This window comes from Lissotriton helveticus, chromosome 10, assembly GCF_964261635.1.
Source record: "Lissotriton helveticus chromosome 10, aLisHel1.1, whole genome shotgun sequence".
Taxonomy (NCBI): Eukaryota; Metazoa; Chordata; class Amphibia; order Caudata; family Salamandridae; genus Lissotriton; species Lissotriton helveticus.
Window position 1 is genome coordinate 187,863,708 of NC_136071.1, and position 22,800 is coordinate 187,886,507.

General features: G+C 46.0%; 1 protein-coding gene across 1 annotated transcript in view; it reads left to right on the plus strand.

Moving 5' to 3' along the window:
• DNAH3 (dynein axonemal heavy chain 3) overlaps window positions 1-22,800 on the plus strand; it is a 660,573-nt gene that overhangs the window by 476,063 nt on the left and 161,710 nt on the right. Inside the window, exons 50-51 of the mRNA XM_078665068.1 lie at window positions 2,440-2,622; window positions 20,998-21,190. Coding sequence (XP_078521194.1) covers window positions 2,440-2,622; window positions 20,998-21,190 — 376 coding nt within the window. The remainder of the gene's footprint in view (window positions 1-2,439; window positions 2,623-20,997; window positions 21,191-22,800) is intronic.

A 22,800-nucleotide genomic window follows, 5' to 3' on the forward strand; every position in this document is an offset into this window, starting at 1 on the left:
CGGACAGGGGTCCAGAGGGGAACCAGATTTAACCAAGGATACTATGGACGTGAAAGCTTCCTTAGATATGGGAGGGAAAATGGTGAGTTCTCCCTTGGGAGAGGGGCATTGGGGATCAACAAAAGTGGAAGAAGGGGGCGGGATGTTGTCTTTAATGGTAATGATTTTATGGATAAAATAGTCATTGAGGGAATGGCAGAGTTCTTCGGACGGGGCGGGCTTAAGGGTTGTTCTGTCTGAGAGCGCCAGATTCTGAACAATCGAGAATATCTCCTTGGACTGGTTTGCAGCAGCAAGGATTTTAGAGGAGAAGTAGATGGTTTTGGCCTCCAGGATCTTATTTTTATACTGGGCAAGGATGTTAGTATACTCCAGTCGTAAAATGGGGCAATAACTTCTCCTCCACTGTACAGTACCATGGGTAATTCTCTTGTAACCTCTACTTGTTCAGGTTAGTGCTGTGCGGTCAGGAGTGTGTTAGGACCATACCAACCCAGGCCTATCCAAGTAACTTGGTCGGGTGTAAAAATGGTGGCGCAATAAGTACTAACCGCTAAAAGGTCACCAGTATTCGTTCATGACTTTAGTGTCAGAGCTAGCAAGGCTATGGCTTGTAATGGTCCACTCATCTTGACTATATTAAGGAAATAAAATTGTAACTGCAGCACAGAGTTATGGTCCATTTATTACACACTGGATAAGCGAGGTTAGGGATAGGTGTCACTTGAATTCAGACTGCGATCTGCACAGGTATCAATTAAGGGTGGATTTAACTCACACCTCCCCAGTGCAGGTCAATAAAATATGCAAATTCAGAGTGCGGGGGAAATAATTATTATTAATTATTTGTTCACTCTGCCCTCTCAGGGGGATTGATGTGCCTTAGGCAAAATGCACTACTTATCTTATTTGTAATTATGAGGCCAAACACTGTCCTAGGCTACACTGTTTTTCCACCTGGACCCTTTTCCTTAGGACTTTTCTCAACCCTACACATATAGTTTACCAACCACTCCTTAAAAAGGATATTTGGAACTAGTTCCACTGGAGTTGAGAGGAAATCAGAGGAAGCCTTCTCAATCGCACACCCACCTGAAAGATTCAGAATCGTTCTTTAAGTGATTTTATTTCTCTGACTCTTTGATGCCACCTTTGATATTTCCTATATAAGACCAAGTGGTGACATCCTCACCCCCCATCCTCTTTAGCATGATTCGTTGGAAGTCTGGCACCAGCCCTGCTGCCATCCTGGTTCTGCCATGACAAGGAGCCCATCTATTCCATGTTCATCTATGTAACATTTCTGGTGCCGCTTAACAGAAACAGAGGCGTATCAGGTTTTGCCTGTGAGTGAACTGCACAATGCTGTAGTCACACCACATTGAGTGACTCATGGCTGTGTTAAACCATCTTCTTTGTCTTCTGGTACCTAAAGCCCATTCTCCAAAAAGTTGGGATCCTATTGGTGCCTCTAATTCCTTTGTGTCTCCACAGATAGAAGCTTCTGCAAATCTTTCTTTTTTTGTTGAAAATTTGTTTATTAGCATTTTCAAAAAGAAACACATATCAATATCTTTAGTAATGTCTGACAGATACCCGCACATCCTGTCATCTGGACCCCCATATAGTTGACCATTTATTCGTCAGTTTGTTTGTTCCTGCTGCAGCTTTTCCGGAGGTCTATTATTTGGGGGTCCATTATTTTCGTAATCGTTTCCCCCAGGTCACTAAATCCTCAACTACGTTGTTGTCTCTGCGGGTAAGTTTAATGTGTTGCTCATCTGCTGGCTCCCTTTCAACTAAATCCAAGCTGGAAACTCAAACACATGAGGCACCTTCCAGTAGATAGGAATCTGTCGTCGCACCAGAACCACCCCAATGCGTCGCATTTGGGAATGCAGTGCGCGCAACGAAATTTGCTTTATTTATTTATATGTTTACTTACCTGTAAACCTCTGTAATCTATAGTTTACTACCCTCCACCCTGCCCCTCCCCCTCCCCACGGCAGCTACTCCCACTACCGACCGCGGCTGCCTTCCTCCGTTAGACCCTCAAAGGTGTATGTAGGTGGTGGAGACGAATTAGTTTCTGCTGTCTACTTACTGAAGGTCCTCCTTACTCTAAATAAGGCAGGCTGAACTTTGCTATGGCAGAGAAAATACTCTGTTGCCTTTGCGATGGAGTACCCTCTCGCAACGGAGTATCCTCTCCACCAAAGTCAAATTGAGGTTCCAAAAGGCTGCTAATGTTCAAAATGGCTTCCTTATAGTTTCATCAGTGTCCAACTGCTCGCATGTCACTCTATGAGTTAAATACTTGTTTCATTGATCTCTTTATCACCAAGTGATGACTCAAGTCGATAGGACAAGTACTCCTCAGAGGGATAACAATATTACCTGTTATTTACAGCATTACTAAAAGCCCTTTGTTTTTGTTAGGTTGCTGTGATGCAAAAAGAACTAACAGCCCTTCAGCCAGAGCTGATAAAAACGTCTGCAGAGACCGACGCCATGATGGTGAAAATCGAAAAAGAGACCATAGATGTTGATGCCAAAAAAGAAATTGTATCTGCAGATGAACAGGTAGCCAATGAAGCTGCAGCTGTTTCCAAAGCCATAAAGGTAAGCAGAACAAAATGGATGTTCATGATTATAACACAAATACTTGCTGTTATTTTTTATGAACTATTGGCCTCCACAAAAAATGTGAAATTACGGGCAGAGGTTTACAGCTACATTACAGGGGAAGGTGTGGCGCGGCGGTCAGAGCAGCTGACTCCGGAACACAAGGCTCATGGTTCGGGGAACTTCCTTTACAACTGAACTTTTTCAACGAAGTACCGTTACGACGCAGGTTTAACAACGAAAGTCATTACAACGGCTTTCGCTGGAGGGCGCTTTAGGATAGGTAATAGTTTAATCCACTATCCAACACCTTCCCTACTATCCATGGGGACTGGAGTTGGAATAGTAAATTAAACTGTTCACTATTCAGCACCCCCCAACGCAAGTCATTGTAACGACTTGCGTTGTAAAACCTGCGTCGAAACGGTACGCGTTGTAAAAGCACGCGTTGTACCGTCATACATCCTCATGGTTCGATCACCGGCAGCAGCTCAGCATCATGTGACTCTAGGCAATAGCTCACACAATCTCCCCAACGGCCCCCAGCGCCTTGAAACCTTAAGGGGTGATATGTTCGTGCATTCCAAATGTGGATTATTATTATACAGCTACATTCACGTTTTTTTTGATTACTTAGCATTCCCAGCAGTACACCCGGAGAGGTGCTACAGGCCCAGGTTTCCAGGCATACGACACAAAATGTCATGTGGCAAACCCTGTGGGTCCTTTTCTGCCTATATGGCCAGGGCAGCTGACTCCGGAACCCGGGGGCTCACGGCTCGATCCAGGGCGCTGGCGCCAGATCAGCCCAGCACCATGTGACTCTGGGCAATAGCTCGCTTAATGTTCCTGACAGTCCCCAGCGCCTTAACGCCCTCGGGTAATTGTTTGCGCTTTACAGACATTTATATTTACATATAGTAGCATTTCGCATAGGAGGAAATGGAAACCGCTGTGCAAATGGACACTATTTTATTTTTCCCCATTGAGAAAGCTCTTGCTCAGCACACATACCAAATCCTGGGGTCAACAGTTACTCTTCGCAACCTGGAATGCAAGTTTCTCTAGTGCTTGTATGGAGGAAATATCCGACCATGTCCATGGTGAGAATGTGTCAGTTTGAGAATGCCAACAAATGTACATGTTTGTGGTTGATTCGAAACTTTCAAGGCACACCACGTCTGACAAACACCCACTTTTCACCCCATGAGTGTGATTTGTAGCTGTAGATTTCTCTACACTCATGACGGATAAACCTGCAGTAGTAAATGGATTTAAGCCTGCTGGGAATCCTTTGGTGAATTGCTGGCAAGAGTAAATAGGCTTATTTTTGGCTGTAGACGTTTAACAATGAAACTACCTTTGTAAATTGAGTCTAACATGTTTCTAGAGGTGTGTTTTTGTACAGCTAGATTGTATATATTTGCCCATGATCGGGTCAGTTGAGTTTAAAACACAAATGGACCACAAATTAGTCCTGAGATCTTATGCAACTAAGTGCTATTGGCCACGCACATTGGCCACACCGGGTTGCGAAGGGAAGCAGACACACGCAACCTACCTTTCCTGCTGCTGGGGCCCTGACGCTGCTCGTTCCCCCCGCCGCCGTTGTTTCCAGCATCACGGCCGCAGCTGGGGGGAACTACAGCTCCCAGCAAGCCCTGGGGTAAGATCCAGTTCCGCCCACGAGGTCCAGCGCGCCCGGAGGCGCTCAAATTCAGGAAGCTCCCACTGAGGAGCGGGGACGCATATTGGCCACACCGGGTTGCGAAGGGAAGCAGACACACGCAACCTACCTTTCCTGCTGCTGGGGCCCTGACGCTGCTCGTTCCCCCCGCCGCCGTTGTTTCCAGCATCACGGCCGCAGCTGGGGGGAACTACAGCTCCCAGCAAGCCCTGGGGTAAGATCCGGTTCCGCCCACGAGGTCCAGCGCGCCCGGAGGCGCTCAAATTCAGGAAGCTCCCACTGAGGAGCGGGGACGCACATTGGCCACACCGGGTTGCGAAGGGAAGCAGACACACGCAACCTACCTTTCCTGCTGCTGGGGCCCTGACGCTGCTCGTTCCCCCCGCCGCCGTTGTTTCCAGCATCACGGCCGCAGCTGGGGGGAACTACAGCTCCCAGCAAGCCCTGGGGTAAGATCCGGTTCCGCCCACGAGGTCCAGCGCGCCCGGAGGCGCTCAACTTCAGGAAGCTCCCACTGAGGAGCGGGGACGCACATTGGCCACACCGGGTTGCGAAGGGAAGCAGACACACGCAACCTACCTTTCCTGCTGCTGGGGCCCTGACGCTGCTCGTTCCCCCCGCCGCCGTTGTTTCCAGCATCACGGCCGCAGCTGGGGGGAACTACAGCTCCCAGCAAGCCCTGGGGTAAGATCCGGTTCCGCCCACGAGGTCCAGCGCGCCCGGAGGCGCTCAAATTCAGGAAGCTCCCACTGAGGAGCGGGGACGCACATTGGCCACACCGGGTTGTGAAGGGAAGCAGACACACGCAACCTACCTTTCCTGCTGCTGGGGCCCTGACGCTGCTCGTTCCCCCCGCCGCCGTTGTTTCCAGCATCACGGCCGCAGCTGGGGGGAACTACAGCTCCCAGCAAGCCCTGGGGTAAGATCCGGTTCCGCCCACGAGGTCCAGCGCGCCCGGAGGCGCTCAAATTCAGGAAGCTCCCACTGAGGAGCGGGGACGCACATTGGCCACACCGGGTTGCGAAGGGAAGCAGACACACGCAACCTACCTTTCCTGCTGCTGGGGCCCTGACGCTGCTCGTTCCCCCCGCCGCCGTTGTTTCCAGCATCACGGCCGCAGCTGGGGGGAACTACAGCTCCCAGCAAGCCCTGGGGTAAGATCCGGTTCCGCCCACGAGGTCCAGCGCGCCCGGAGGCGCTCAAATTCAGGAAGCTCCCACTGAGGAGCGGGGACGCACATTGGCCACACCGGGTTGGAGTTCTGGACTTTTTGGTTCCGTCCAGAGGTGTCAGGGAAAACACCCGAAGACCCCGGAGTTCAACCTGTCTCGGTGCACAAACAAACAGAAACACGGGCTTCTCGATGGTGGCGTCAAAGACCAAAGGTTTATTACTGCAGGGACACAGAAGTCACAGAAACTGCACACGGGCAGTGTCTAGGAGCCTGTTCAATTTGTACAAAGAGGGTTGTTCCTTATATACTAAATATTCTGCTCGGGGCAAATTCTTTACATGTTACCACAGTTCTAAACATTCGTGTCTTAAACAATAAATATTTGGCGTTGCACAGGAATCGTCAACAGTATCTGGTGTCAAAACATTACGAATGAGGGGTTCCCACTTTTCCATCATAATCCCATGTCAATTTCTCATTCAAGACCCGGAACGCCTCATCGTAAATTTCGTTACCTCCCCCTAATAAAGGCCCAGAAGGAAAGGAGCAGAGCCAGGTGCAGAAGATAGAAAGACAGGATAAGAGATGTTTGTGGGTCGTAAATGGGCACGGTTACCAGCTTCGGCCGCCTAATCATGATCAGGCCAACGGACACAAGAACCAGTATAGCAGGACTGGCCTCAGGCTGGGGAGGCAGCTCTTGCCGAGTCATGCTGCTACAGCGTTGCTGGCCTAAGGTGCACGTGTCACTAGCAAGGTGAATCGCCGGTTAAAGCCTACGTGTCCTTTAATGAAGAGAGATCATTGCGTGTCCATTGACTATGTGAGGGCAAGGAATACAAAATGGCTTCCGTGTTCTAAGATGGATGCCATGGGTAGAACAGAAATGTGTTTGTAACAGGAGTGCTCTTGCTCGTAGCATAGCGAAAACACCAGGATATACTAAATGGATCATTTGCGGTTCACTGATACCAAAATTATGTATTTACGACAATGTTACAAACACGAGTAAAAATCGTCACGGAACCTCAGACCCTCCTTTTGCCCTTACATAGGCAATTACTCAGTCTATATCAGAGTCAGAGTCTAATTCTATGCTCATTAGGTCAGTGACATGTTGTTGTATCATCATCCTGTCTCGTGCCTTTTCTCCTAATGCAGGTGGTTTTCTGAAACAGGTTGCAGCACAGAGACTACACAGAGCGGGACCACATTGGATAATAAGACAGCACGAGAACAGAAATACTAGGATGACACCAATGACCATCAGAACCTTCCATCCCCACGCTGATACCAGAGTCCAAAACCACTCCATGAAGGACCAGTTTCCCTTATCTACGTGTATAGAGTCGGAAATCTTGTGTAGCTTAGAGATCGCTTCATAGACTGTTGGAGCATTATTTGGAATAAAGACACAGCAGCTCGATTGGATCATTCTGCATACCCCACCTCGATCTGCAAGTATTACGTCTAGAACCATTCGGTTCTGCAACGTCATGAGACGATCCGCCTGAAGCTCAGCTGTTAAGTTACTAAGGGCACCAGCAGTTTCTGTAATAGTAGATTCAACTACCCGTGTTAGTTGACGTAGATTTCTACTATTGGCCATAGGCCCCCAAAACGGAAGGAAACCTTTGAAAAAGTCTCCAGCTTCTTGACCAGCGGTATCTTCCTTGCTGAAGACACCTCTTGCTACTCTGGTCTTGTGATAATCTGAAGAAGCAGTGTATGTCGGAGGTAACAATCGAGCAATATAACATGAACCTGAAAAGTCAGCAGGCAGCCATGTATATGCTCTGTCCTGACAGATGAAGTAGGTACCCCTAGCAGTCAGAAAGGCAGGGGAGGAGTTAGACGGAAATACGTAAGTCTCAACGCACTCACTCCTCCCTAGCTGAGCTCTCGGATTTCTCCCATTTCCTTGCAAACAGACTTGACCTCGGTGAGGCACGACCCAGACTGAAGTGGAGCTTTTACGCTTGCTTTCTCCCAAACTAAGGCGATACTCGGTAGAGTTCCAGCTCAAATACACCCGTAATTCATCTCTAGGGTAAGATGGAGTATTATTGACGTCTTTAATCATGTCAATAATTCCCTGGACTAAAGCTTTGTTGGCTGAGTTGTATTTAGTGGACCGTGGTGGACGCGGAGGATAGGTCTCAAGGGCATATGAAAAAATGGTCTGAAAGGCCTGAAATGATCCATTGTAGCTAAAAGGCAAGACTAGATAGGGAATGCCTTTATCCATAGTGTGAGGTATCAAGCCACACACCCAGCAGTCTGTAGTATTAACTACCAGTTGGTGTTGATGCAAGAGCTGTACAAATGTATTGTTAATAAATTCTGAGCGTCGAGCTTGTTCGTGTTCAGGAAATGAGTGAAAAGAATGCATAGAAGAAACCGTAGAAGTAGTAGGATCAAGGGGAGGTACTGTAGTTACTGGCATAAAAATCAAATGTACACCAAAGACGATTCCACCCACCAACGTTATCAAAACAATTAAAAATGTAACTGCACATTGCATTAGAAAGCATTTGCTGTGAAGTATTCTGTACAGTCTATTTCTGCGAACATAAATTACATTCTTTCTTTGCAGCTCAGGAAGCTCCATCTTCTACGACCGTTCGCGACCACTGATGATGTGTACGTAGATGAAAATGCCTCTATCAGCCCTGGGAGTTCCCAGAACTAACAGAAAGATCGACCTTGTGTCTGACCCCCGCAGATTCAACTAGGCACACAGCCACGACCCTACGGCTACCCAGACGGCAAGGCAATTTTAAAACAAAAAGAAACAATACAAAGTATTAGCAAACTTCCTGGCTGGAGGCAATGTATAGAAAATTCAAATCTGAAAATAGGCAGTTTCCTGCTTTATTTGTCCATATTGCGAGGTCGCAAGTTGTATCTCAGTTTTGCAGGAGCTGTCTGATCTGGAAACAATGTATTTTCAGCTGACGTTGCAATGTTCACGTTCGCAGATGGCAAATGTTCTTTTGGTGCAGATGGCAAATGTTCGTTGGGTGTGGATGACAAATGTTCAGGGTTCAAAAGAGCAGTTTCAGGAGGAGAGTCAGAATTTGGTGAATCCGTGATCAGTTCTGCATCGCTGAAAGGTATGAACCTGGGGATTTGTTCCGTTTCAGAGGCACCGATTCCTTTCTTTACCCAGTTGTCGTAAGGAAGTGGCAGAGGCACACGTTTGGCATGTGTCGTATGGATCCAGTTCTTCCTTCCGGCCACACGAATAGCAGTTCTCGTTGCTAGTAGGACTTGGAAAGGGCCAATGAATCTGGGCTGAAGATTTTTCGTTCTTGCAAAATTTCTAATGACCACCTGGTCACCTGGTTTCAGCTGATGGCCTGGACTCTCCGGTGGCTTTGGCAATGCATCGAAAACCTGTTGGTGAATAAGACTCAATTTAGCAGTCAAGTCGAAAAGGTAATCAATTAACATTGGGTATTCCAGCTGCTTGAATTCTTTTGGTCTAGGTACCCCCCAAACATTTGCAGGACGACCAAAAACTATTTCATAAGGACTAAGCCCTACTCTAGAATGTACAGTTGCTCTTGTTGATAGCAAAGCCAAAGGCAATGCGTCTGGCCAGGACAAACCCGTGGATGCTTGTATCTTAGCAAGTTTCAGTTTAAGGGTGCCATTGTAACCCTCGACTAAACCCGCGGACTGGGGATGATTCGCACTATGAAACTTCTGTCTAATCCCTAGACCGACACACACACTCTGCATAACTTTCCCTACGAACTCACTTCCGTTATCTGACCATACAATCCGTGGCATTCCGTATCTGGGGAAAAAGGCATTTTTCAAGTCGACAACCGAAAACCATGCTGCTGTAGCAGGAATCAACGTTAACAATGCAGTAATGTCTGGAACCACAGGGAACTGTGGAATCACAATTTTATTAACCTCTCTAAGATCAATTACAAACCTATATATTGGAGGTTTTGTAGGGTCAGTTCGTTTCAAAATAGGCAGTACAGGACTATTACAGACATTACCTCTAGTTTCTTCTATAACGTCTTTCTCAATCAGATCATGCACTATCAGTAGGAGCGCACGCTCACCTTCACTAGAGATTCTGTATTGTGGAATTCGTGGAAGTTTGACATTTGCTTTCAAAGTTACTACATAGGGTGGAATTTCCAATAGACCTACATCATTAGGACCGGTCGCCCACAGAGTATCAGGGAGTGAACGCAGCTCTGGTGGGAGCGCATCCATCGACAAGTACATCGGAGAGATTATTCTTTTACCCAACGTAAGCTGTACTCCTTCTGGAGAACAGTATAATGTCGCATATAGGCGTTTTAACAAGTCTAAACCAAGCAGATTTTCGTTACAACCTGTCGTCAAAATCAGGGGTGCTTTCAATTGACAGGGTCCAACAGAAATAGACAAAGGACCAGAAACAGGGTTATGAACAGGGGCGCCCGAAAAACCTACTGAAACGTTTGTTGAGCCAGACAAAGGTGCGCCAGGGAGTTTCGCATGTATGATAGAACTTTTTGCTGCACCAGTATCCAACAGAAACGGTTCGACTATACCTGATGTTGCTACTGCGACATAAGGCCCACTCTGATCTACTGGAACTGATACTACTCCCTCTCTTTGTCCATGGCTGTCCTAGTACTCACTTTGCTGACCTTCCTCACTAGCTTCATAATAGTCTTCAACATGATACTGTGGAGACCTATTCTGTTGGGCAGATTGTCCATTTCGCTGGTCGAAATAATTAGAAGGGCGATCACTCGTCTGCGGAGGCATAGCACCTCGTCCTCGACCTCTAGAGTTTTGCATGGAACTACCACGACCTCTCTGAGCTGCCGCAGCATTATTTTGTGCCCGAACTGGACACTCATTTTTGTAATGACCTTCCACTTTGCAATAAGCACATTGATTCCATTGGTATTGTGGCCTTTGAAAATTATAATCCGTTTTTTGATATGACCCTTGCTGCATATTAGTCTGATTCGTGCGAGGCGGATAAGCTTGCTGTAAAAGTACTTTAGTTTTTAAATCTTTCGTCTTTTTATCTGATTTTTCCTTCTCTTCTTTATCCCTATTTTCATAGTACTGGGCAGTCGCAAGTATTTGCGCAGTCGTAGAGACAGCCCACGCACTTTCAGAATTCTTTAATTTACCACTAAGTTCTGGCAACAGATTGTGCACAAATTTATCAACAAATAATCTCTGGCCTCCTTCTGTGCTCATATCCTGACCACTATGATCCACGAAAGTCTCCTCGAATCTTGTGAAAAAGTCGGAGACGCTTTCGTCTTTCTTCTGTTTGCACGCGGACAATTTGTCCCAGTTAACGCGCAATGCTGGCATTAGGGTTTTCATTAAATCGATTATTCTACCAGGCAAATTAGCAATTAGGGGTTCTGGTTTGGAACCACCTATTTGTTGACCATCCGCTGCAATTATAGCTGCCCAGTCACCACCTAGGGCAACTGGATGATTCTCTTTACGAATTTTAGCCCAAATTGGTTGCGGTACTACATTACCAAATAGCAGATCTATGTCAGCAAGATTCAATACACAAGCGTCAACTGTTTGAGCCAACTCGTTGTAGTACCCTGCAGGATTTTTACGCGGATCTGGCAAGGCCTGTTTCACTGCTAATACTTCAGCTCGCTTCCATGGAATATGTATCCATACTCTCTGGAATTGGGCCGGAGCGGCTGCAATACCAAGGTTTGCGTTAGCTTGCACAGCTTCACGCCAAATTGGTGGAACCTCTCTCATTGGGTATTGACGATTTTGTTTCGTACTACGTTTCCCTAACTCTCTTGGTGAACGAAGGGATGAGTCGGTCCTATAACTTAGAACCAGTTCCATCGCTTCTTTTATATTTTGACCAACTATCATACCTGCAGCAAACTCTTTCTGAACATTAATTAATTCTTCTAGATTTGATTCAGGGTCATCCTCTTCCAATTCCTCACGTAGAAGGAAACACATTTCATCGAACACATATCGTTGTGTCGGTTCATTCCATTGCATGAATGTATCTAATACATCTTGTACATTATATCTTCCAACTTTTGAAACCCATCTAAGAGCAGTGGAATCTAATATTCCTCTTTCTTCAGTACTGGGAAGCTGGCTACGCCTCTGCACAGAGTCAGAGGTAGGAGTCTTAATCTGAGTTTTATAGAAGGGAGATAGAATATTGGAGACAGAATCAGTGATTCTCCGACGAACAGAAAGCGGAGTCATAATATTAGCAGAAGCAGTAAATAGAGTAGCAGTTGGAACAGATAGATTAGGAACAGTAGGAGTAGCAGGCAAAATAGCTTGTGAACTAGCAGGTGTGAGCGACACAGGCATAGGTAAAGAAGCCGGCAACCCTGGAAGAGGGGTTGTCGACGGAACATTAATATTGACCACAGGAGGTACAGGAACTTGATTCAGGGGAGCGGGAACAGGGACACCAGGTTGTCCAGCAACCGGTAATTGAACATTCGGTATAGGTGGAGCCGTAGCACCCTGTGCATACGGTGGGGGTGATCGTAACAAGTAAGACAACAGGGGATCCTTTTCAGGGTCCTCTACTATCTTAGCCGTACTCGATGGCAAAGCAGGATAGCACTTGTCTATCGCTAAATTACGCTCTCTATTGGCCACCTCCATCGCTTTTTCAGACTCGTTGAGTTGCAGCTGCCTAGCAGACTGTTCTAAAGTCAACTCTTGCTCTTTCTGTTCTTTCTTCAACTTTTTAATTTCTCTCTGTTTAGATTCTTTTCGCCAATAACGGAAAGAATCAAACATTGCCGGCCGGGCTTTCTTCTTAAACAACCTTCTTTCTAGATTATCGAGAACTTCAGGTTCAAAACTACCATGTAGTGGCCAACTAAGGACACCATCTTTCTCTGTGAAGCGGATCCATACCTCGTTATAAGAGATAGGGCCCACACCAAATTTGCAATATAGATCATAAAGGGGAGTTCCAATCGGAGGAACCAAACACGAGTCCTCCAACTGGGAATCACTGTTGCAACTGAAACAAGACAACATACAATTTTTCCGACTTACCATTTTATAATCCGGAACACAAAACAAACAAGACACAAACAGAAAAGATGCGCACTCGAACCAAGAACTTAGGCCTACCAGAACTGACAAATGTATCGATACCTGAACTGAACAGAATGATTATCGTAACCAGAATAACCAGTGATAATCTTACAGAACTGAACTGAACTGAGAACTAAAAGGATTATCCAAACAGGAGCAACCCTCACAAAATACTTAACTGAGGTACTGAAGACGTCACCAAGGAGAAACCCGTCACGTCTCGCCGTACTAAGGACTGCACCTCGGGTCCAAGACAGGGCGACGGTCAAGGCAACGGACCACTGCAGCCGTCTGAACGGGAACCCTCGTGGAAGAGAACGTCGGGGCCACTTTTGCGATATGCCGGGATCGATGAAGTGGGGCGCCTCCCTCTGAAATCTTCACACGAAGCTCCTCGAACTCTTCAGGCTTTTGGACCGGTACCGAATGACGTCGCCCCACGTTGGGCGCCAATTGGAGTTCTGGACTTTTTGGTTCCGTCCAGAGGTGTCAGGGAAAACACCCGAAGACCCCGGAGTTCAACCTGTCTCGGTGCACAAACAAACAGAAACACGGGCTTCTCGATGGTGGCGTCAAAGACCAAAGGTTTATTACTGCAGGGACACAGAAGTCACAGAAACTGCACACGGGCAGTGTCTAGGAGCCTGTTCAATTTGTACAAAGAGGGTTGTTCCTTATATACTAAATATTCTGCTCGGGGCAAATTCTTTACATGTTACCACAGTTCTAAACATTCGTGTCTTAAACAATAAATATTTGGCGTTGCACAGGAATCGTCAACAGTATCTGGTGTCAAAACATTACGAATGAGGGGTTCCCACTTTTCCATCATAATCCCATGTCAATTTCTCATTCAAGACCCGGAACGCCTCATCGTAAATTTCGTTACCTCCCCCTAATAAAGGCCCAGAAGGAAAGGAGCAGAGCCAGGTGCAGAAGATAGAAAGACAGGATAAGAGATGTTTGTGGGTCGTAAATGGGCACGGTTACCAGCTTCGGCCGCCTAATCATGATCAGGCCAACGGACACAAGAACCAGTATAGCAGGACTGGCCTCAGGCTGGGGAGGCAGCTCTTGCCGAGTCATGCTGCTACAGCGTTGCTGGCCTAAGGTGCACGTGTCACTAGCAAGGTGAATCGCCGGTTAAAGCCTACGTGTCCTTTAATGAAGAGAGATCATTGCGTGTCCATTGACTATGTGAGGGCAAGGAATACAAAATGGCTTCCGTGTTCTAAGATGGATGCCATGGGTAGAACAGAAATGTGTTTGTAACAGGAGTGCTCTTGCTCGTAGCATAGCGAAAACACCAGGATATACTAAATGGATCATTTGCGGTTCACTGATACCAAAATTATGTATTTACGACAATGTTACAAACACGAGTAAAAATCGTCACGGAACCTCAGGGTTGCGAAGGGAAGCAGACACACGCAACCTACCTTTCCTGCTGCTGGGGCCCTGACGCTGCTCGTTCCCCCCGCCGCCGTTGTTTCCAGCATCACGGCCGCAGCTGGGGGGAACTACAGCTCCCAGCAAGCCCTGGGGTAAGATCCGGTTCCGCCCACGAGGTCCAGTGCGCCCGGAGGCGCTCAAATTCAGGAAGCTCCCACTGAGGAGCGGGGACGCACATTGGCCACACCGGGTTGCGAAGGGAAGCAGACACACGCAACCTACCTTTCCTGCTGCTGGGGCCCTGACGCTGCTCGTTCCCCCCGCCGCCGTTGTTTCCAGCATCACGGCCGCAGCTGGGGGGAACTACAGCTCCCAGCAAGCCCTGGGGTAAGATCCGGTTCCGCCCACGAGGTCCAGCGCGCCCGGAGGCGCTCAAATTCAGGAAGCTCCCTCCGCGTCGCGGACGCGAGCGGACGCCGGGCTAAGCCCGGGCAAAGGGCGGGCCCTCTGTGGCCCTCAGAGGCACGAGGAGGACGGGACGGGCTCCTCCCATTCGATGTTTGCCCCCTGCTCATCGTGAGGTAACAGTGTTCTTTTAAATCCATTATTGTGACCGCCATCAATCTATCATCGGCTTTTTTCTACCAGTCTACCCCTTTTTGTACCCTCTCTGTCGTCAGAACATTGGCGTACACGCGCTCTTTGCTTACCCCCCTGTCATACCCATATATCTCCATATAGCTATCCACACCATGACTATGACAGATAACGGCCTCCACAAGAATAACACCTATCAGGGCGGGCAACGAAAAGGGACCTTGGACAATTATTTAATTAAGACCACATCGTCCATCGAGTCTGCTATTGAAAGTGCAGAAAAGTGTGTCAATATAGAACCTACAACTAGCAACCACTCAGCTATGGAGCCATCAGACCAAACAGGAAATTTTTCACTACTGGATGAATTAAATCTGCTCTGTAAGACTGGGTACACCAACGTTGACATTGGGAATAACTTAACATACACTCCTGTAGGTGCATTGCGAAACATTAGCCCACTTTCTGCTACCACAGTACAATTATACTCAAGTCATCCCGATACTCCTCTGTCACCTAAACCCACAGATTCCATACAACAACCAGCAAATGCTCAGGCACCCCGCCTAAATAGAAAGCGCAAAGGGTCTAAACAGAGGGCAAGATCAGCTAAAATGCAAAGACTGCACCAAAGCCCCTTCCTAGGCACTAACAATACTCGTATAACATCCGAGGTACGCCCAAATTCGGAGCTGACCACTCCACTTGAATTATTGGACCAGATTGAGCTCCTGGTCAGGGCTTTGATTTCCCCACTGCTAAAAAGAATTGAGGTTATAGGGGAAAAGCTTTGCTCCATAGAGGAAAACACTAGGGCTAATCTAACAATTATAAAAAATATTGAAAATAAGAATCGAACTGACACCCCGGTGACTACGGATATTCCTTTTATCCCTGTGAAAAGTAATATCATACGGACTCAAGCACTTGCCCCCAATACACCTAAAACAGCAGTCATTTCAAACGGAATATCCCTGAATCCTGTCCCTAGAGATGGGCAGATTAAACTAATCACGCCGAAAAAGGGGAATTTCAAACACCATAGTACCATCAAAAGAAGGGCTAAACACATAGACCTACCACCAGAAGCAGCACCCTTTGTATCCATCCTCTCGGGCGTTCCCGAGCTCAGTAATAATAAAATTGAAAGATCAGTAGACCTGGTAAATAAGGTGTCTTTCTGGTTAACAAAGAATAGGCCTCTACCACCCAATATCGATGGGACAATCTTAAACGTCAGAAGGGTAGGGTGGTTGGGATCTATCCCCAAGAACATACCGGGAGACCTGGTTTTGGTTAACTTTAGAGATCCTCGAGTCATCCAGCACCTCCGTAGTTGGCACCCACAGATGGGTGATGGCTCAATCGGAACATGGGAACTGCAGGACTTTTACCCAAGGCCTACCCACATGCCTCATGTAAGATCACACAAACATAATAACCTTGGGACTGGCAGTAGAGGTCATGGAGCGAGCAAGTTTATACCCACCCACATCCGATTTCCCTTATCTTAAGGCATAGACCTGGTTCCCGGACCAATTAATTTATCTAACTAACTGAAATTGTTATGATTACGCCATGAATAAAAAACTGCTAGGGGTAGTATACGATGAACTGTAAAAAATGTTTTTATTGGTTTTATGGTTTGTTGTAAACTTCGTACAGATAGTGACTTTGCAATGATTATTAATGTTGTCTGTTTTTATTGTACTTTTATTCTGTATGCTTTTATGAATTTTGACTGAATTCGAATAAAGCTTGTTGAGAACGAGAAGTGCAATTCAAGTGTGCAAAATGCACTGTGTGTATGTCAATATCCTATTCAGATTCTCAGAATCAGTAGGACTGGGGGAAATGTAAGTTTGTTAGCTGCATGTAAAAGTTTTGAAAATCTGCCCTTATGGCGCATTTGCATTGTATGCAAGTTTAGAGTTAGGGCAAGATTTTGAGTGTGCCCCGTAGAACCAGATCAATGCCAGCAAACATGTTGGGTGCTCCCTTACTGGTTTCAGGTATTTTCTCATCTTGTAACATATGTATGTTTGCTCTTGTAAAAGGGCAGAGTTATATCCCCTTCCCATGTGACAGTGGTGAGGGAATAACTCCATTTATAATGGGGGTGAGGCGCAGGGGTTTCATCTGAAGCAATAATTTTCCCCTCTAGGGAATAAAAAAATGATCCATGTGTGCCGGGTATACATTTCATATTTGTAGATTACACCTATTGAATTATCCAGATAATATAGGAAATATTTTGAATAGCTGTACAATGGGAGTCCTTGTAATTCCTTAAAAATAATACATATATAAATAAATAAATATATAAATAATGGAATGGCTCCAAAGGATGGACTAATCTGAATGGAGCCAATTTCTCACTTTTTAACTTTGTGAGTACAGCCCTCAATGTTTTTCTCTTGAGCAGCTAACTATTGATTGGTCTGTCTTCCAGGAATCTCCTTAAAGTGGGGAAGATATCAAAAGCTTACAAATGTAAGAAGGAGTCTCCAGCTGTAGAACTAACCACCCAAAGTTACTAGCTACCTACTGGCCAAAGTACTTTGTCTTGAAGGTAGACGCCTGCATTCTCAAAGCACATCCCTCTAAAACTCTCCCTTGAAATAGGAGATGTGAACAAATAGCAGAGAGACAGATTCACAAAGATATTTGAAAATAAACATACTTGGGTTTACATCTACCGTTTGGTGTAGATTTTATAATTTCTAGAATTCTCAAAGGTTTTCAGAGTACATCTGGAAACTTCAGAGACTTCCCATTTATGCTCATGCAAAGGGACTTCCACAAGAGTAATGATGCATATGCTACAATTGCACTTTTGAGCTTCTCCTTCTCCACAAAGAAAAAAAATTTGCCCGAAGGAGAAAACAGTTCACCGCACACCTACCAGTTTTTGTGGTGTTCCATTAACCTTTCCAACAGTGGAAACAGATTGAATCCTGCTTATAAGAGAAGCACATCTCTGATCATTTTCTGGGTAGGAATGGGCTGAGAAAATGTTTGTGAATAACCACAAACTCACATGTTTGTGGATGTGGACAAACATTCCAGGGAATCTCTGTCATCAGAAGCACACACAAGTAGATTTACTCCTGTGAGAAAGTGCCTCTTTAAACATGGTTAGCCCCCCATTGTTTGCCTGGAAAGTGATGTGGTTTTGATTGTAGTGCACAGGGTCCCTCCAACCAGATCCCCTGAGCAGTGCTTCTTCTCTAAAATGATTCCACAATTGGCAACTTCAGCCCCCTGTAAGTCCCCAGTAAATGGCATCCTTGGTACTTAGGTCATGGAAACTGATGAGGGTCCCCTGGGAATCCCTCACCTAGGCCATGCAGACTGCCAATGCAGCAGGCATGCCTGGGTGCAGACAAAACGACAAAGTCGACATGACACTCTGCCTGTGTGCCATGCCAACCAGCACTTCCTAAGGTATAGGTAAGCCACCCCTCTAGCAGGCCTTACAAGCCCTTAGGCAGGGTGCACTATATCTCAGGTATGGGAATATCTGCATGAGCAGATATGGCCCTACAATATTTAGGGCTATTCCTTAATATAGTAGGTGCCAGGGAAGCGATAAAGAGTACATGGGCTGGAAACTCTAGTTCAACAGCACCATGTTGGCTTTACTTAACACAGGAGTGTTTGGTACCACATTACTCCTCTCGATAAAGCCCCACTGATGCCAGTGTCGGATTTATTTAAACATGTACTCACCGGGCCTTGGTGTGGCCTCTGACTGGTTTTAGGCAGCCTGTCACCAGCAGATATGTTACTGGACCCCTAGGTCAAGAGTCCCCGCTCTCTGAGGCCAGAAACAAAGCACATCCTGGGCGGAGATGTCACGCCTCCTCCCCCAGGATGCGTACAATGCTCGAGAGGGAAGCTTCAAAGGCGTGACGCCTTGGTAATGCGACCCCCGGCCTCTGCTGCTAGCAGCAGATAGCAGCCCAGGTTCAAACCCCATCTTTGGACGAGAAAACCGGCAGGAAAACATAGAAACAATAGGGAGGGTGCCCTCCTTCACCTGTTTCATCCCTCAGGTAAAGGAGGTGAAGTTAAGCCCACCTTTCAGTGCCCACCATCTTCAAGATGGTGGGTCTTATCCAATCAGGGCTAGGGTATAATAGTGGGTGTAGGCATTCCAGGTAAGGAACCCATTGGTCCGTACCTGCTACTTCCCTGTAACACCCCTAAATCTAGTACTTTGTCGGCTGAAGTTAGATCCTGCCACACTAAGAAGAAAAAGATCAAAGAAGACACCCTGGAGAGAAGACTGAATACGCCCACGGACTTGGCCCTAGCCCTACACACCTGTCTGCAGCTTCAAGGACACTGTATAGAGAACGATGCCTGTCCTGCAGCCAGTGACCTCCACAACCCCTGGGAGGACTGTCTTCCTTTAAAAAAGACAATAACTCCTGAGGACAGCGGCTCTGTCCACGGGGCGCCAACACAAAGGACTCTGGTGCCCTCCGGAACCGTAATTCCTAACCACTCTGCACCCTACACCTCCGGCCTGTGTCCAGGTGGCGCACCAATCCAGAAAAGGTTTCCCAGCATCTCTGGTCCGAGTCAAGCGTTGGCTGACCCCTTCTGGACTCCACGACGGCGCCTGCAATGTGAATCCAAAGCCTCTCCCCCGACCGCGACTGGCTCCGGTAAGAGAAATCCAACATCAAAGGACATTCCTGCACATGAAGCCCCTGGGCTTTGGAGTGTTCAACCGATGGTGTCCCTATGACCTACAGCATCCCAACTTACCTCTGCTATTACTGGTGTTCTTCGTGTGGCCTCCTGTTCGACTTCTGCAGCCTGTTTTCAAAAACAAGTTCCTCCATTGATTTGCATTGGGCGCCCGACCTCGTCTTTCCACCCTGCACCCATCTGCCCCTGTGCTGCTGGTAGCATATGTTTGGTGATGCCCTGTGCCCCAGTGCTTATCTACACCTCTGAAGCTTGACCCCAGCAGCTGCTTTACCTACCTGCAAGCAGCTTATCTTCAAGCACCCCTAGTCTACATTGGGCCCGAATTCCATCTTTGATCTCTGCACCCGGTCGCCCCTGTGCTGTTGGTGGTGCAGTGTTTGTGCTTGCCTGAACCATGTCCTCTGCTGACCCTGAAACCCAAAGACTGGAATTATACGTTGTGTGCGTACCTGCAAAAACCGCATTAATGTTTTCCTTCATTGGTTAACATTGCAAAGAGTGAAAATTGCACTGTGTCGACCTTTGAAACATAAACTAATTTCTATTTAAAAACATACTTACCTTTTTCTGAAGATGGTGGGCTTAAAATAAATCTTAAGCAAAGCTTATTTTCATAAAATTGGTGTGAATCTCCTTTTATAGTCGTGTGTCATGTATTGGTCACTGTGTGTATAACAAATACCTAACACTCCTCTGTGTTAGGCCTAAGGCTGCTCGCCCACACTACCACAAATAGAGCACTTCGGGTTTGCATTGAGCCCTATACACTTCTGGAGGAATTTCTGGACTCTGTGCATGTTATAACCACTTAGTGGTATACCATATACAGAGCCAGTATCCTTCAACTCTCAAGTAATGTTCCACATATTATTACATATATTTTTAGGGTGATTTTGTGTATGTGTAAATAGATTTTTCTGTCTAGAATGATGTTTTGTAAATACAAATTGTGAATTTGCACTTGAAAATCATGCCATGTGCGCACACTAATGGTTTTGTGAATCAGGCGTACAATTACTCTTGGAATGATTTACGGTAAATTCTACTATAACATTCATTCAGAGTTTACAGGTCCAAATCCATAAAGTTTGAACTCCTTAAGCATGTTTATGGTCTGGTTTGACAGCACAGCTGCCAGCCACCCAACAATTATGTGAGAATCACCAGGACAGCTGATTTGGCTCCGCCCACATGTTGGAAGCCAGGACTTCATGTTTTGATTGGGCAGGAGTTGTCACTTCCACAAAAAAGGGCATGCCCTCCACACTGCTGTGATCTTTTTGTTTATTTATCCAGCTGTTTGTGCTTTAACTTTCAGGGGCGCACACACCACATTGTAATGCAATTAAAGTGTCTTAAATAACGAGATCATTTATGTTGTTTTCCTCTGGCTGTAGGCTGCAGCACAGATGGGAGGAGGGCAGTTATTAACGCCCATGGATTTTTACGTCTGGCTTGACGTACCAACTGACACATGATTTTTAACCTGCACCAATTGTATTCTACAGTTCTTTACTCCCACACAAATACATGTCCACTCCCATGCTATTTACTTGTAATATTTCACATTACTATACAACATTCTTTTTAGACCAGACCCATTGGATATCCAATGTTTGTTGGTTTTCAAAAGGCTGCAACTTCTTTCATAATACTCTGCATGTTTAAACATTTCTGTTCCTGTCTTTATTTTCAGGATGAGTGTGAAGTAGAGCTCGCAGAAGCAATGCCAGCCTTGGAAGCCGCACTTTCGGCCCTTGACACTTTAAAACCTGCTGATATTTCAGTTGTTAAAGCAATGCAGAATCCACCCAGCGCTGTTAAACTGGTCATGGAAAGTATTTGTGTGATGAAAGGAGTTAAGCCTGACAGAAAACCGGATGGAACAGGTAAAAATATTGGAACACCAGTGTCCTCTTTACGATTTTGGGGTCCTGGGCAAGAAATAATTTGTCAACCCCTGTTGGGAACAGCTTTTGATTTTTGTACCCAGTTTACCCAGTTTGGGGAGAGAATGTAGCCTTACGGCTAGAGCGGTCGACGTCAAAGCTGGGGAACCGGGTTCGAGTCTTGGCAACGACACTCAACATCCTGTGATTCTGGGCAAATCACTTAATCTCCCTGTGCCTAACAAAAATAAATGTGTCCTCATGTAACGAAACTGGTGCTATGTAAAGCGCTCTGATACCCAATATCTTCGAGTCTGGTTCGCGCTATATAAAACTAGGAAAAAAAAGCAGCTAATACAAGCCCCATGATGCAAACCAATATTGAATTTTACGTAAAGATTGAGATAGAGAAATAAACAAAAGTGATATGGAAAGAAAGTTCACTCTCTCAGGTGCCTTTGGAAGGTGGGGGCCCTGGGAAATTGCCCACTTAGCCCATTCTTTAAAACGTCTCTGTAAACAGTTACCTTGATTTTCTGTATTCATTGTCTAGTGAGGAAACTCACTAAAGCGATGAGGCCAGAAGCCATATTGCGTCAGTTGCACCAGTGCTGAGCAATTTTTCACTGGTGCCAAGATATTTCAAAGCAGTGGTGAACCCATATTTGCATCCATCGACTGGTACAAAATTGTGTTTTTGCACTGGCAATGGTCAAAAATGTCAATGCAAAATGTCTGGTGCTGATGCAAAATCACATGGCACCATTGTATCTTACAAACTCTAGCAACTGATATGTGGGTGATATTTGGGGTAGGTAAAAATGTAAGTTATAAATAACACTCAGACAAAGTAAGAAGGTACACCATACAATAGTTATATTAAAGATATCAGAGTGACCAAACAATTCAAAGCGATTTTCAGAGATGTTTTCAAATCTTCTTTTTATTCAGTCATATTCACATAAAAGCGATATATACAGCAGAAAACAGCCAACGTGTTTCGTCCAAAACATTGGACTTCTTCAGGGCAAACGTAAAATTGTATTGTAAGATGAGGATGCCTCGGATTCACCCATCCAAATGTAAGCATCGTGCGTAGTCTCAGTGCGTCTTATAAACCGCATTCCTATTGAATGTAGAAAAATACATTCAGTTAAGAGTAAATTGGGATGGGTGGTCACAGTAAATTCACTTCCGGGACTTCCAAATTAGGTAGGCCAAGAGTTCATGAACCCTAACGGCGGCACCCGAATCCATGCTGAAGTCGCCTATATGCCAATCTTGGACCCAAACAGGGATGGTGGGCTAGAATAGCTATTCTACCTAACTTGGAAGCCCCGGGAGTGGATTTTACTGTAACCACCCATCCCAATTTACTCTTAATTGAATGGATTTTTCTACATTCAATAGGTACGCAGTTTATAAGGCGCGATGAGACTATACACGGTGCTTACATTTGGATGGGTGAATCCAAGACACCATCATCTTAAACTTCGGTTTTACGTTTGCCCTGAAGAAGTCCAATGTTTTTGACGAAACGCGTTGGCTTCTTTCTGCTGTACATATCGCTTTTATGTGCATATGACTGAATAAAAAGATTTGAATACATC